General features: G+C 38.9%; 1 protein-coding gene across 2 annotated transcripts in view; it reads right to left on the reverse strand.

Annotated features, from left to right (window-relative positions):
- Positions 1–265: 265 nt before the first annotated feature.
- The window catches only part of LOC149557076 (uncharacterized), a 191691-nt gene continuing 174546 nt past the window's right edge, over positions 266–17410 (reverse strand). The window contains exons 18-22 of one of the 2 annotated variants that reach the window (XM_089831758.1): positions 4086–4218; positions 3894–3988; positions 1178–1657; positions 1001–1089; positions 266–889 (exon numbers count right to left, since the gene is read on the reverse strand). In XM_089831758.1, coding sequence (XP_089687884.1) covers positions 736–889; positions 1001–1089; positions 1178–1657; positions 3894–3988; positions 4086–4218 — 951 coding nt within the window. In that variant the 3' untranslated portion in view covers positions 266–735. The remainder of the gene's footprint in view (positions 890–1000; positions 1090–1177; positions 1658–3893; positions 3989–4085; positions 4219–17410) is intronic. The other variant, XM_089831759.1, reaches the window with a different exon arrangement.

A 17410-nucleotide genomic window follows, 5' to 3' on the forward strand; every position in this document is an offset into this window, starting at 1 on the left:
GGTATTTATACAGTGCAAAAGTCTATTATGTGCAAGCTTTCAGAAACAAGCACTTTGCACACACAGCTGCACAATCTGCATGCATGAAAATACGATTGCAGATATAGTATTTTTTAGTTGAATATTCATCCCTGTCAAATAAATTGCAGCCTACATGATGGTAACTTGGATATAACTCCAATCTATTTTCAAATATCCAGCTTTGTTCCTTTAATCTCATCCAAAAGTATCTAGCCACCATACAAAACATATAATCACACTACTATTTGGGCCATTAATACATTACTTTAAAAGGGCTATTCATAATAGAATACCATTATAAATTCCAAAACTGAAGAAGCAAAAACAGAAAAGCAATGCCAATTTTCAGCATTACACAAATATTTCAACCACAAGGTTGAATCTTCAAAAGGTTGATGTATTGCAGATGCAAGTCATAACAGCTGACCTCATGCATTGGCTCCTTACAAAATGATTTCTCTCTTATCATTATGCATTATCTAAACAGTACAGTTTACTGAAAAAGATTACTGTTTGGGTGTTTCTAACTTCTGTACAAACATAACACCAATACACAAGATCCACTTCACCTCTTTACAAAACTAGTTTGTGATAACAGTATTTATGCAACAATCAAACATGTATTGTGCTCATAAAATATGTATGGTTCTATCGTATCTAACATCTGATGCATGTTATGCTGTTGAATGTGGATACTAAAGGAGATAAATAATATCAAGGCAATGAATACAAGACATCTCTCGAAGTCCTTTCATCCAGGGATGGGTCAGAGTCCCACCGCAAAAGAGTGGTACTCCATCTAGAAGTGGAGACAGTAAACTTTCTGGAAGCTAAGCCAAGATCTTTTCTGGTAATCATACCAACCACCCTGCAATAAATTTCAAAAAAAATTTATAAACAAAAGCATTGCCTGACTCATGCAATTTTCGGAGGTAACTAAATATCACTAATAGAGAATACAAATATGTCCAACAGCTACCTGCTATTTGAGTCAGTCACACAAAGGTGTCGAAGACCAAGTGTTCGGAATATTACATACACCCTCTGTGCTGAGCATTCACCACGTACCTGAAACAATTGAATGATCTTAGGCCAGCTCAATTATGAAAGAAGAACTAGATCACACTATTGTACTGTCTTGCTTTAAAACACTTACAGTTAAGGGTACTCTGTTCATAAATGGCCTCAAATCCAGCACTAAGATCTTTCTTGGTCTTTCTGCTGTGTCTATTATAGTGGTGCCTCCTTTAATGGCCCCATCAGAATATTCTATTTGTGAATCTAGAATACCATCTAATTCAATTTCATCTACAGCCTCAGGTCGAGAGGTCAAGTCTCGACGATGAGGATGGTGGCAAAAGTGATATGCTCGCATTGCACTTTCCAGAACTTGTAGCTGTTTGGCATCCATACTTCCAAAATATGGATATTGCCACTTGTCAGAGTCTTTGACTGCTGACAGGTCCACTTCAACAAAAGCATGCTGCTCAAGCAGTAATAATAGTTGATGCCTTAGAATAAGGCCAACCATTTTCCCTTGAGCATCATCAGAATGGAGATAAGAACTTTTGAAAACAGGAAATCCATTGTGTCTTGTGCTACGTAGAACCTTAAGAACATCTGTAACTGGAACTATCTACAAAAGCACAGAAACAGCCATGCATTTCAGTAACTTGGAAAAATGTTGAAGGGAATCCAAAGAACATCCCATTTTCATTTTAGTTACATTTGAAGCACACTACCCCCAAAGAAAGAAGAAAGAATAATATAGGAATGGCTACTGCCATAAGTAGGCTATACTCTATTTTCATTTTAGATGCACCTGAATATGGCTCCAAATATATACATGAGAGTAAAAGTTATTTGAAATTTAGTTACCACCCCATCAGGGTGTTCAGGTCTTGGACAATGTTAGTAACTTGTATATTCCAATGCTGCTCATGGCAACATGGTGACAGGATGCAAAGATGATGCTATTGAGGATTTGAGTCAATTGAGGTTGAAGTGTTTGACATCAACAAGTTTGCGATGGAAAGTCATGATCATTGGATGGTTGTCACTGGTGTTGTAAACTCGATGTGTTTTCCACACAATGTGTTTTCTGTTGAAAACGTGACATGGTGGTTTATTGGCAAGACATGAGTGCATCGCTGAGATATTTTCTGGAGTTTTTTCAATATGTGTTTGCTGTTCAAAACACAATGTTTTCCACACAATGTGTTTTCCAATGACTGAACGGAAGATGAATGGACAGCTATTGATTACTTTCAAATCTCAATGACTCACTGTTCTCAACAGAAGTTGAGTTGACAATTGCTGATTATTTCCACATTTTTCAACTATTAATTGCTTTATCCAGAAGTTGAATAGATAGTAGTCAATTTGATTATAGATAAGGCAGATTACTCCTGATAAGTTGATGAATGCAAAGGATTAAAAAAATACAGACAACAGGTAGATAGAATGAAAGGCAGATTGAATATGCTGTAAAAAGTACTGAGGGTTTATCAGAAAATGCTTGAAGCATGAAATGAGTGTATATGTTGCAACAGAGATCTGTATTCAGTGATTTCAAAGAACGATTTCTGCTGTTCTCTGCAAAGAGGTCAACTGCTTTTGTGAGAGAATGTATTAATGGTTGCAGTATTGACTGTATGTATCTGCCGTTGCTGTGAAGGCAAAAAACAAAAAAGAACATCTGCAAGGATATATTAGGGAAGAAGAAAGAAATCAATTCGTAGGTTTGCAGATTAAAGACAGAGCACAGCACACATTATGCTACACTGAGATATGGACTAGAAGTAAGGAGAAAATCAGAAAACAATGCTGCCATGATGATATAAAAAACTGTACAGACACATTGACTGCAGATTTAACAGTGATGAATTTCTGAAGAAGAAAATGCCATCATAACATGCAGACAAAACCAATAACGAGCAATTGAATGTATGTTGAGATACCTTCCCCTATAAAGGTTGAGTTTGGTTGCAGTTGAGAGTTATAACAGATGATTTTTTATGTGAGGGGAATGTCTGAACAAAAGAAGCATAAATATTTTTGTATAAAGCCAGGACAGATTGGAAAGTCATTGTATGTGTGTTGGTAGCATTCTGAAAGGTATTATGTTGGTAGATAGTTTGAAGTTTGCGGTACCCAGTAATTATTCTGAGTTATTGAGATAGTTTGAAGTTTGCGGTACCCAGTAATTATTCTGAGTTATTGTTGCAGATTTATTTCAGACATCAGAATGCTTAGTTTGCAATGAATCATTTGTATAGAAACAAAGTAACCCTCTAAATTAATATTCTTTGGAGATTTTGTAGGGGGTGTTGGTGCTCCTAAACTTGTAAATGTTTGGTGCTCCTAAGGCTGGTGCCCTAAATGTAGTGCGAGACTTCGTATTACTAGTGAGGCTTGGAATTGGTGCTCCTAAATTGTAACCAACGAGGTCACCAGTGAGGCCTAGTAAAATTATCTTTCATAGTGGTTTTTCACCCTTTAGGGTTTTTGCAGTGAAATACTGATGTCATATGGTGTGCATCTTTATCTTTTATGTTCTATGATTTGATATATTTCTTCAAATGTATTTATGCTGTTAAGATGGCTGCTATAAACAAATATATGGGGTTGTTTCATTAATTGTAGAGTTTCATTTGATAAATACATTGAAGTTTGTGGTATTCCAACATACATATGAGCACATTGAGGTACAATTATTGCACTTCAACTCCAATCCCTAGATATGAACTTAGTATATAATTTATAATTTATTGATATAGAGATTGTCACATGACATTTCTAGTTTATAATTTATTGATGTTACTAATAAAATTAATGGATTTAAGGGACTTATTAGATGACATGTCCTTTACCTCTTCAAATCCAACCACAGGCGATGACATAATATTGAATGCACTTAAAGGAATCAGCTCACGGGGTGGCTCACTTTGAAGAAAATGAACATGTCCTAATGGCATCAAAATATAAACCCTATTAGAAGTAACAATCATAAGCCATATGAAATATTTTAAAATTTAATTTGACGCCTTTAAGATGAGTCATACCTAGCTGCTGTAGATCAGCTTCATATGCACCATGCTGATGAATGTGATGAGCAACCCAATTTGACACAACTACTGCCATTATTACAGGTAGAATGAAATCAAGACTAGCTGTTCCTTCAACCATGATTACAACCTGGACAAACATGAAACATGAATTTATTCATAAAATGCAACTGGAATTTACTGCCTGTAGGGATCATTAAAGAAAGGTGAGAAAGTTGACTTAGACTAACTGAAACTCATTGAACTGAATAATGAAATGGACCTAGATGATATAAGAGACTCCTCAATATGACAATTTCTTGTCTGATTGGAACTTAGTGGTTCTAATTCAACCTGCACTAGATAAAAGAAGTGAACCATGTGACATGCAAGAATGGTCAGTGGAAATTTATTTAACTTCTAATTCATTTTCTTCTTTTGCACGAACAAATTTCCCAACAGCCATGCAGCAATAGAGGTAATGTATACAATGATCACATCAGTACATGTATAATTGTTTCATGTGGGCAAATACTAGCCAAACTAGATTAGAAGACTGACATTTCTCATTCAGCATTATATTTTACTTGTTTCTTTTTCTACAATTTCTATTTCCAAAGATTTTGTGTTGAAAAATGGAAGAATGAGGTTTGAGAGAATTAGGTGCCATGCACCGTAGCAAAACAAAATTAAGATAGCTTGCAGGACTTGCAAGTCATCATGAGTCGTATTGGCTGCTGAATAACTGGCAACAAAACTCCGCCGTGAATTTTATAAACATTTCCATGTTTTGAGTCAAAAATATCATCACAACATGCCTAAAATCTATTGCAACTCGTGACAAGCATAAAACTAGAGTGCCCAATAAAGTTAAAACATGATTTCAATTAGGTTTTTTAACCACAAACAATGTAGACAAGCTTCTTGGGTTTTTAATATTTTCCTTTAGGGTCTGTGAAACCTAAAGACAATAGTTTGCTAACATAGTGGTTCTAATTCAACCTGCACTAGATAAAAGAAGTGAGCCATGCAACATGCAAGTATGGTTGGTGGAAATTTATAAAACTTCTAATTTTGATTCTTCTTTTGCATGAACAGTTTTCCCAATGGCCATGCAGCCATAGAGCTAATGTATACAATGATCACAGCAGCACACGTATAAGTGTTTCACATGGGCAAATACTAGCCAAACTAGATTAGAAGACTAACATTTCTCATTCGGCATTAATTTTTTCTTTTTTCTTTTTCTACAATTTCTATTTCCAGAGATTTTGTGTTGAAAAATGAAAGAATGAGGTTTGATAGAGTCGGATGCCATGCACCGTAGCTAAAAAAATTAAGATAACTTGCAGGACTTGCAAGTTATCATGAGTGGTATCTAGCTCAGAGGGGAAGTTGTTGATCACCACCATACTGTACGGACACAGCCAAGTTATTACCGTACGGTAGCAAGAGGCTACCGTTGGGCAAATAGACAACACCGTATGGCAACAAGGAAGTAGTAACAAGGAAAACATAAGAAGTCAATCATACGGCCTTAGGGGAAGACAACGTGCAGATAGCAAGCAAAGAGACATATCGTATGGTACCATTGGCCATACGGTCCAAAAAACAAAAAAGACCCCGTATGGCCAGCTAAGACAAGATATAAGTGCACAAAAGTTGGAACATACGGTCATGGAAGAGAAAGTGTACCGTACGACAGCAAACAAAAGGATGAGTCACCGCATGGACATCACAGGAAAGAGTTCCTAGTATCCTTTCACACCGTACGGCCAGTTCAAGGAGTAAGAAATATTTCGTACGCCTTATGTCTGGAAAAGTAATCAAACTGGCATTGAAAAGAAGTGACCACCGTACAGCATTAGGGGAGGACAACATATAGGAGATATCGTATGGCCAGCCAAAAGACCATTACAAGTAAATAATGAGTACACCGTACAATGACTATAATTGAAAGGTCATACGACAAAACTCGCATAAAAGGAGTGGGCTGAGAGAGAGGCATAAGAAAGCACACGTATGACTGTCTATTACACCTGCAGACACTACTGTACTGTGAATACTGTACGGCTAGAAGAACAAAACTAGAGACCAAACAAGGAAGACATGGCTGGAAAGAAGAAAAGAGGGTCGTACGGCTTCAAGGTATAAAGATTGGATATAGTACATGCATATTAAGATCACGAAATTTGAAGGAAAGTGTAAAGCGAAGGAAAGTGTAATATCGAGAAGTATACCGTACAGTTGTACCAAGCAAGCCCTCAGGAAGTTGAATGGAGGAGTCCAAGAAAATGACCTAACCATTTTTGTCTCCTTCACACAAAAAGACAAAAGAGGTAACAGTATGTCATGTCCCCTTCTTAGCAGTAGTATTTTGGGCGCCGGTTTAATCTATCTCCACATTCGAATAGATTAACAATGTTATCTAACAGGATGCCTACCAGTCACAATGGAAGTTTAATTTTATTTACTTCAGAACTTTATTAAAGTGTGTGGAATTAAGTCATTTTTATATTATAAAGCTATTTACTTTATAAAGTGGCTTTAAGTGACTACAGGACGAAAATGAAGTTTTAATCCCACATTCCTTGCTCCTTGTGTTTTCCCTCACTTCGAGTTTATAAATGAGAGCTTGTATTGGGATTAGAAAACACGCACCAAAGAGTTTATGAAATCTATACACATTCATATTCTAGTTGCTTTAATGTGACTGGTTTTGGGACTGTGAGGACGAAACCCCTCAAGTTTGGTGATTCTAAGGGAGTTGGACGTCACCCCAATCTTCCTTCTTTCAGTATTGCATTGGTAGAGGGCAGAAATCAGCAATTTGGAGTAAGTACTTGTTTATTTATGAAGTGAATGCTAGTGTTGGTCTACGATAAAGGAAAAAGAGTCAAATTTCTAGACAGGTGAATGGGAATATGGCAGAGAAATTTAGGAACTACGTTTTGAAAGATCATGAACTATCATAGTCTGAAGGTCCCATTATATTGACAGAGTCCAGGGAAGTAATTTCGACCCAACATCACACGCAAGAATATACGTTGGCAGTGGGATGCGTAATATCCACAAGGGAAAGCAGAGAGTTTAGCTGTGGTCGGGAATCCTAGTTGGAGGTGCAGTCAACGTGAATGGAGCGTGGTTGGGTGAAGTGATACTAGTCGAGGTTGGAACGGTGACCTGGCAATAACCACTGGTAGTCGAAATTTTAGACGGCAACAAATTCCACACTTGGGCCAGTTGCGACTTCCTTTTTCCTACGACGTGATTGGACTCAGCACCATCAACATGTGGATGGGAGTTAGCCCCCGTAACAGACCGAACCTGTGAGTCAACGTGGGCACCCAAAGACACTTCTGCAACTACACGGTTCTGTTTCCACCACCATATTGTATTTACATATTGTTACGTGGGTGATTAAAATCGCTAACTGTTGTTCCTAGCGCTTGTATGGATTTTATTTATGTTTGGTCATGAAGGACTCATTTAATGATGCCAAGTTCGTAGACTTAGAATGAATGTGTTTGTCGTTGATAGAAATTGTGTTAGTTGACTGGATTGTCATTGGTGTTTCTGTAGCCGACGGGATGATTGTCGTCAGTGTTTCTGTAGCCGACAGGATGATTGTCGTCAGTGTTTCTGTAGCCGACAGGATGATTGTCGTCGATGTTTCTATAGCCGACGGGATGATTGACGTCGGTGTTTCTATAGCTGACGGGGTGATTGACATCGATGTTTCTGTATTTTGTAGCCGACGGGTAAATAGTTTGTAGCGGACATAATGTTTGTGGCCAACGAACTCCTTCGGGAAGGTTCAGCGGATAGTATTTATATCCCATCTGGGATCATTGTAAATCATCATTCATCTTATGAAGCATAATGTAATGTCTGGCATATGCGATTATAATAAAAGGAGTACTGTTCTTCGTGTTCGTGTTTCCATTATCTGTATGCATTGATTTATTTTACCCCAACGGTAAACAGTGTTTGAGTTGGGTTTACTGCTATCAGATTTCATAATCTTGCTTCAGTAAACAATGAACTCTACTGGTATGGCTAATTCAAATGTGAGAAATTGAGTTCTTTATAAACGGTTATGAAATACATTAGGATAGCTTGGAATTCTTTTTATGCTTAGAATCAATAAATTATCTGTACAGTGGTATTAAGATTGTCTCAAAAGGTTTGTGAACTGTTTGACAAAAATTATATCTCAGCTATTTAGTCACCTGTTGATTAAAAAATTGTTTTAGAATATTATAGTGGTATCAGATCCACAAGACCTACCATCTTGTGGGAAACAATAATTTTTTTGTAGACCATTATCACCCTAAAAGGACAGCTAGAAATGAGTAGAAGACACCATAAATTCAGTCACCTATAGCCGAAACAAGAAGACTCCTCAGTACATATTGACATTGAAGATAGTTTTTCTGTTGATGAGGAAATAACTTTGGAAACAGGTGAACAAGCTGATATTACTCAACAGGTTGATCATTTGGGACTGGTTGAATGTAATGACCCCAATAGGTTATAACTTCTTCAAACACCAAAAATCTTTATACTTTAGTTGTTTGACATTTCGTAAAACACTTTGCAAGCAAGCTCTAATACCACTGTAATAACCCTTCTCAAATCTGCTCTCAAAGATGCTGATTGAAGGCTCAAAGAATTTTCTCAAACAATTCACATGCAAGAGACATATGACTGATATAGTATTTCAGCTTGCTTTAAATGACTTTTTCCAATTTGCATCAATGAGAATCTAGTGATAGAAGATTACAATGAACTACACAATGACCTAACATGAGTGTGCTAATTTTGACAATATTTAGTGCATATATTATGATCTAAGCATGAGAAAAGAACACCTACAGCCAACTGGCATTTTTGCAAACAGTTGGTATGCAAACTATCTAGCTGATAAATAATGAGATTGAATTGCTTAAATGACACCAGCAACTATTATCTTTTTGATTGCAATCAAATTTCTAATACAATGATCATGAAATATGGCCAAGACTTTGGCATTTACATGGATTACCAAAATGACAATGCTGGTATAATGCACACTTACAGCTGAAACTTATAATACCCTAAAAAAACAATACTAACAAGGGAACCTGGTTGTAGATGGCTGTAATAATTTTCCTTCAATGCTGCCCCTTCTGCTTTGCTTTTTCGAACTGCTTTTTCGGCCTGCTTTTTCGGTTCCGCTTTTCCACTTGCTTTTTCGATTCCGCTTTTTTTGCCTGCTTTTTCAGTTCCACTTTTTCCGCTTGCTTTTTCGATTCCGCTTTTTCCGTCTGCTTTTTCAGTTCCGCTTTTTCGGACTGCTTTTTTGTTTCTGCTTTTTTGGATTGCTACCCTGTTGAATCTCAAGACCATATCTTTCAATGGTGTCAAGATTTTCAGCTTAAAGGGATTTCGTCCTTCAAACTATTGAGACATAACCTCCAGAAAATTCTCCAATTTCTTTGATATTTCCAACCATGCTTAAAAGAAGCTCTTCCATTTCTTTTATAGTGTTCTCACAAGAGCTCCATTCTTTGTTTTCTCAATGTGGGATAAAACATAACTCCCTTTATGTAACTTATGTCTCCAATGTGTTATAAAATAAAAGGGACTCTTTTAATTTAAATATTTCCCACAAACTATAGTCTATGTATTAATAAAGTTAAATATTTAAATTTAACTTTATAAAATAGCTTTATCAATGCAAAACAAATCTTATCAATGATAAACAAGTCTTCTTGCCGATTTTAAACAATTACCATCGACATACCGCTGCCACTGGATGTCCACCCATGCCCAAGATGACTTACTATAAATAGTAAGTATGCCCAAAGTTGCCTCAAAACCCCTCAGAAAGACTTGCAACTGAAACTATCTAGGCCAAATGGCCTCTAAGCCCTTTTGATGTCCTGGTTAGCCTACGGGACCGTGGGGAAATAGGCTAACGACAACATCATGCTATGAATACTAAAAAGGGGACATTACAGTCCGCCCTTCCCAAAATTGCTTATCCCCAAGCAATGGTCGAACAACAACCCAATCAATCCACCTGGATCCCAAATGTAGTCATCAACTATAGTGCTGTCAGTCAACATAGGCTCCTGCAACAACCTGTGAAAATTAACCAAGAGGAATTCATGAATGAATCGTGAATCACGGTGCAATTGAACTCCAAATCCACTACTGCCACAGTCAGGAACCCATGAGGCACAAACTCTCAAAATATTAGACCCCAAGTAGAGTAGATCACCCAAACTGTCAACATAATAAACACCATCCACACAACCCACCGTGTTATGTGGAATGCACACTCCAACTCTGCTACAATAGTGACCACTCTCACATGAAACTGCACCAAATACAGAGAATCCACACATTGTACATCTGCTGCAGTTAAGATAACTCTGCAGATTACCGGCCACTGTCTCATAACCATAACACCCATGCACTGCTGATGGTGAATAGTCATTACACGGTAGATAGCAAAAATGAGAGCCCAGTCCAAACCTGTCTGCCATCAACTCCTCAACACATGGATCAAAAGCAAATCGATGAACATATCCTTTAGTATAATGTCGGTAAAAAGAACCAATCTCAGTCAAAGACTCATCTTGCAGACGTGATATGACCAACTGTGACTAATCATCAGCTAAGTCAGAGGATGATATAGCCAAGAGTGCAGAATCAACAACAACATCACTAGTCTCTGTGCCCTCCAAGTCAAACATATCACAATGCTCAGCTGCAGCGCCCAACTCAGTTGAACCTGCCTCCAGTGGAAATGGACCAAATATGCCAATAGTAGTGTCGTGGACAGATGTATCCTCATCTCCACTACCTCTATCAACCTCGACCATGGACGTCCGCAGATCACTAGACACCACAGTCCGTGATTGTACAGAATCTGGTAAAGGCTGAAGTCGTTCTAACTCCATGGTCACCTTAGCCAAATGAAACTGTGAATCCTCGAAAGCCAACTGTGTACTCTCAAGAATCTCAGAAGTCACCTCGAGCTGCTGAGTAAGCTCACTCACCTCATCTTCCTTGGCCAATAATGCATCGTATGTTGTACTCCCCCACTCCATAAGATAATCTCTGTCAGCTACCAATTGCATATAATTTTGTCTCAGAATCCAGATAGCCTCCCATAAAGAGTGGATCTCTGTCAAGGAAAGATAATTGCCTCCTTGCTCATCACTAGTAGGAGAACCCCATCCATAAATTGCTAACAACTGACGAGCAGCATCGAAATGCTCGCAAGTGATAGAAATGTCTCGCTTGCCAACTCTCAGCTGACTAGACACATGATTGTGCCGACTGGTCGAACTTCTATACTCTATCCCTGGTACACTGTCCAAAGGAGTAACCTCGGAATAGCTATCATCTGTAATACTCAGATCCTAGGACTCTTCTGTAGACTCTATCATATCTAAGAGATCATCAACCCATTCCAACAAGAATGGTCGACTGGATATATGAACAATGCCCAACACAGGTGTATAAAAACTAAATCCAGCATCAAACAAGTTGCTGACATGGATGAGAACTACACCTGGCAAACTACTAATCAAGTCCATGATGGTGCAATAGATACTACTACCAAGGAATGATAGATATATCTGGTCAAAACGATCCCAAGTACTAAGATAAGGATCCCAACATCTAATCCATGAACGGAAACCAGCTGGCAATTCAAGTAAACTTCTCACCTGAGTAATGTGAACAATACCAACTAACTTCACGCACCTGTCTACAATCTTTGAATCCGGAGAGTGAATGCTAGACATACTCATATCATCATCATGTGACTCCAATATAAAAGAAAAATGAGTCCCTGCTATACGCGCTAACTCTCGAACTGAAATCACCTCAAGACAAAGCTCGTCCACGTGTCTCTCAGAATCCTGGAGAGCCAACCGAGTACACACCAAGGAATTTCGAGTATCCTCCAGCTCATGAAAAAGCCAGTCAACCTCCTCCTCCTTCTTCACTGCATCTTCCTTGATCTGTTGTAAGTCGTCACAAGAAGAACCTGTTGTGACTCCTTTCTGTCTCTCCTCTATCTCATGTGAAGAAGCATCCAACTGTGCTTGATACTCATTTTCTGCAAAGTCCTGAATGCTCACTTTCTGATCAACTGTACTATCCTCAAACATGATAGTATCCTCAACTGCTGTAACTTCATCTAGCCCAGCTGTACTGGAATCACTATCTGTGTCAATCGCACAATCCGGTGTGCCTGTGATATCACCTTTTGGCTCAACCTGCACAATGTCTGTAACCCCTTCTACCTATGAAGATGATGCAAATAAACCATTACCTGAAGATGTGCTAATGTCTCCTTGTATTGAATCAGCATGTCTATTAAACTCCTCATACAAATGTATGCCTGTCATAGGGAAGGTACGATCCTTAGGCCTATCAAAACGTTCAATCAGTCTCTCCTTAAACTCCACATAGGAGGTAATGTGTGCATGACCCATAGTGACCATACCATGATGCCACCACTTGTGTGCTAACCCATCCAGGTGAATTGCTGCATACTTAATAGCTTCTTCCTTAGGCATAGGGTTCATTTGAAAATATGTGTCAAGCTTTTGAACCCAAGCTCTTGTTGTAGACTTCCCCGAGCCATCATAATATGGTAACTAAAGTTTCCCTACTTTCTTCCGTAGCTCATAGCTCTGGTTCTTGTCATGTCTACGTGGCATATGCTTCATCTGCACATCTATATACTCCCTAAAGGTAATTGCAGCTATAAAATCTGGACCTCTGGCTTCCCAATCTCTCCTCGGCTGGTCCTGTATATCAATGATCTGGGGCTCTGGTACGGGCTGTTCTGGAGCTGTAGGAGGAAATGTTGGAACCATGGGCCTCGAACTCACTGTCCTAGTTTGCTGGGGTGCATGACCGAAATTGTTCTCAACTTGTTCGCCTCCATTATGTGCCCCATCCTGATTATTACCATTCTGATTATTTCCTCCAACCACATTAGCATTCAACCCCATTTGACGAGCCATCACCTGCATCATAAGCTCAAATCTCTGACTCTGTTCCTGTGCTCTTTGCTCTGCTGATCGCTGTCCCTGTGCTAAGGTGTCTAATAATTGTAAGAATCTTTCCTTTCCCTGATCTGGACCAACATTAATTTTGTCAAACATTTTTCTCTCTCTGGCTAATCCAAATTCCCTATAAGACCTCCACAGGATGGCAGGATTTATAGCTCTGATACCACTGTAATGACCCCAATAGGTTATAACTTCTTCAAACACCAAAAATCTTTATACTTCAGTTGTTTGACATTTCATAAAACACTTTGCAAGCAAGCTCTAATACCACTGTAATAACCCTTCTCAAATCTGCTCTCAAAGATGTTAATTGAAGGCTCAAAGAATTTTGTCAAACAATTCACATACAAGAGACATATGACTGATATAGTATTTCAGCTTGCTTTAAATGACTTTTTCCAATTTGCATCAATGAGAATCTAGTGATAGAAGATTACAATGAACTACACAATGACCTAACATGAGTGTGCTAATTTTGACAATATTCAATGCATATATTATGATCTAAGCATGAGAAAAGAACACCTACAGCCAACTGGCATTTTTGCAAACAGTTGGTATGCAAACTATCTAGCTGATAAATAATGAGATTGAATTGCTTAAATGACACCAACAACTATTATCTTTTTGATTGCAATCAAATTTCTAATACAATGATCATGAAATATGGCCAAGACTTTGGCATTTATATGGATTACCAAAATGACAATGCTGGTATAATGCACATTTACAGCTGAAACTTATAATACCCTAAAAAAACAATACTAACAAGGGAACCTGGTTGTAGATGGCTGTAATAATTTTCCTTCAATGCTGCCCCTTCTGCTTTACTTTTTTGAACTACTTTTCCGGTTCCACTTTTCCGCTTGCTTTTTCGATTCCGCTTTTTTCGCCTGCTTTTTCAGTTCTGCTTTTTGCGCTTGCTTTTTCGATTCCGCTTTTTCCGCCTGCTTTTTTGGTTCCGCTTTTTCGGACTACTTTTTCGTTTCTGCTTTTTCGGATTGCTACCCTGTTGAATCTCAAGACCATATCTTTCAATGGCGTCAAGATTTTCAGCTTGAAGGGATTTCGTCCTTCAAACTATTGAGACATAACCTCCAGTAAATTCTCCAATTTCTTTCATATTTCCAACCATGCTTAAAAGAAGCTCTTCCATTTCTTTTATAGTGTTCTCACAAGAGCTCCATCCTTCATTTTCTCAATGTGGGATAAAACATAACTCCCTTTATGTAACTTATGTCTCCAATGTGTTATAAAATAAAAGGGACTCTTTTAATTGAAATATTTCCCACAAACTATAGTCTATGTATTAATAAAGTTAAATATTTAAATTTAACTTTATAAAATAGCTTTATCAATGCAAAACAAATCTTATCAATGATAAACAAGTCTTCTTGCCGATTTTAAACAATTACCATCGACATACTGCTGCCAATGAATGTCCACCCATGCCCAAGATGACTTACTATAAATAGTAAGTATGCCCAAAGTTGCCTCAAAACCCCTCAGAAAGACCTGCAACTGAAACTATCTAGGCCAAATGGCCTCTAAGCCCTGTTGATGTCCTGGTTAGCCTACGGGACCATGGGGAAATAGGCTAACGACAACATCATGCTATGAATGCTAAAAAGGGGACATTACATTGAACCAGTAAACAACAATCAAATGGCACATAACGAAGATGAACAAGACAGGGAAGTCCAAGAAACTTTACGGGCTATCAGAGATGGACAGAACAACATTGCAAATGCTCTTCAACAATTAGCAGGTACTATGCAGCAGTTGCTTCCGATCCACAGAAGGGCTCCTAGCCATCATAGTGGAGGTGGTAGTAGAGCTGGGTCTCCTCGAGCAGCTAGAGCTGCCACACCTAACACAGACAGACCCTTGATACTGGTTTTTAATGTAGAAGAAGAAGTTGTACCACCTGCAGCTCCAAATTTGTTACCAGATAATGTTAAGACAACATTTGATGAGTGGGATTTGTTTCCGGATCCAGTTAAACAAAATTTGACCTTCGTTCAGTATTTAAATCACAAAAGAGAGGCTGATAGGCAGCAACAAGATCAGAGACCGAGAGCACCTAACAGGGATTTAAAACATGTTATGAACAAGCTTACTCTCCCCACCTTTGATGGTAGTGGTCAGACATCCGCTACAGCTTGGATTCACAAGTTGGATACTTATTTGACACTTAAGCCCATGGCTGAAGTGGAAGCCATTAGATTTGCGACCATGCACCTAGAGGGAGCTGCATACGATTGGTGGCACCATGGATTAGTCACATAGAATCATGGCCTCATAACTTCATATGAGACTTTCAACTCTAAGCTGATTACCCGCTTTGACAGGAAGGATGTTGAAGTCTATTACAGGGATTTAGCTTAGTTGCGCCATAGTGGATCTTTAGATAAGTTCATTGATGAGTTTCAGTGTATATCAGTTATGGTGCCAGATATGTTAGAACAACGGAAAGTGATGCTATTCACAGAAGGTTTACAAGACAGATTTAGGGGTTTGGTTAAGGTCCTTAAACCAAACACTATGGACGACGCGATCAAGATAACTTATGATTTAGATTCACCCTCATCGATATTATAGCCTCCAAAGAAACCTTACAAGGGATCTACATCGAGTCAAGGAAATAAAAACCAGCAGAAACCGAAGCTGTCACATTGGTCCGGATGCTAAGCTATTTAAAGAAAACCCAAGGTCTGGAAACACATTGCTAGCCCAAGCTGGTCATAGAGGAAAAACTTGTTAGGCGGAAAAGCACATGGATGAAGCAAAACGAGAAATGGATGCGAAAATGGGATATCAACATCCAAACTTGCCCGGATAACATTAAAGAAATAAAGAAGTATGTTAGTCAAAAATTCAGCAATATTCTATGGACAAGACACATAGGGCAGAAAAAATCTTATTACATTAAAGAATTTAATCCCACTTCTAGTCATGATGAAAAGGCCTACATAAGAGCACCTATTAATTGGAAAACAAAAATGTTGATGGCACAACTTAGAACTAGTTCACATCGGCTACGATGTGAAACTGGTAGATGGCAAGTTCCAAAGGAAGAGTGGGTAGACAGAACGTGTTTGTTCTGTAATATCGGAATAGTTGAGACAGAGCAGCACTTTGTCAAGGAGTGCCTGGCATATAACGACATCAAATCTGGTTACATAGAGATATTGCAGAACAAGGACTTCAACTATCTATTCAAGGAAGATCAAGTGAAGAGAACAATGGATTTGATTATCAAACTTTAGAGAAGGAGAGACAAGTTAACCAAAACTTTACAACTAACTAGTTTCGCTCCTATCTCAGGAGGGTGATTGCGTAGGTCCCATAGGCTACTTTAGTCTCATGGACGTCATTAAAATCTATCATATCATATCATATCTGTTAGCCGACTGGATGGTTCCGGCGGTATTTTGCATTCTGTAGCCGACGGTCCGGCGGTGTTCCTGTAGCCGACGGTCCGGCAGTGTTTTTGTAGCCGACGGTCCGGCGGTGTTTCGGTATTTCGTAGCCAACGATCCGGCAGTGTTTCGGTATTCCGTAGCCGACGGTCCGGCAGTAAATAGTTTGTAACGGATAGGATAATTGTGGCCGACGGACTCCTTCGGGAAGGTTCGGCAGTAGTATTTATATCCCGTCCAGGATCATTGTAAATCATCATTCACTTAATATTGCGAATATTATGCTACTGTTCTGCTGTTACTTTCTAGTCTGTCCGTGTGAGAGTTCAGACTGACGGTGTGGGAGTGCCGACTGCCGGTGTGGGAGTGCCGACCTCCTGAATTATGGCGGGACCCAAAGAAAAATTACCAAAATTTGAAGGCGATGGTACAGCCGACCCCCTCCGACATTGTAAGACATGTGAGACGATTTGGCGGGCAAATGGAATCACAGATGCCGACGAATGGGCCAGGCAATTTCCGGCAACCCTACGGGGTGTCGCGATTGATTGGTTTTCGGATATGGATCCACAGAAGCTGGATACATGGGATAACATTAAAAAGGAGTTTTTGGTGGAATTTAAACTCTTGCGGGATGATAATGAAATTGTAGCAGAAATTTTCAATACCAAGCAAGGGAAGCACGAAACTGTCCGTGTCTACGCCAGGAGATTGAAAGACTTAATAAACAAAATGGAAAGCAAGCCAGCGGATGGGTTGCAGAAAAGGTGGTTTGTGGACGGCCTACGCTCGAAGTTGCGGAGGAAAATGAAAATTGTGCCACCGTCATCATATG

This window comes from Cupressus sempervirens, chromosome 5, assembly GCF_028749045.1.
Source record: "Cupressus sempervirens isolate cs-2001-9-10 chromosome 5, ASM2874904v1, whole genome shotgun sequence".
NCBI classification, from domain to species: Eukaryota; Viridiplantae; Streptophyta; class Pinopsida; order Cupressales; family Cupressaceae; genus Cupressus; species Cupressus sempervirens.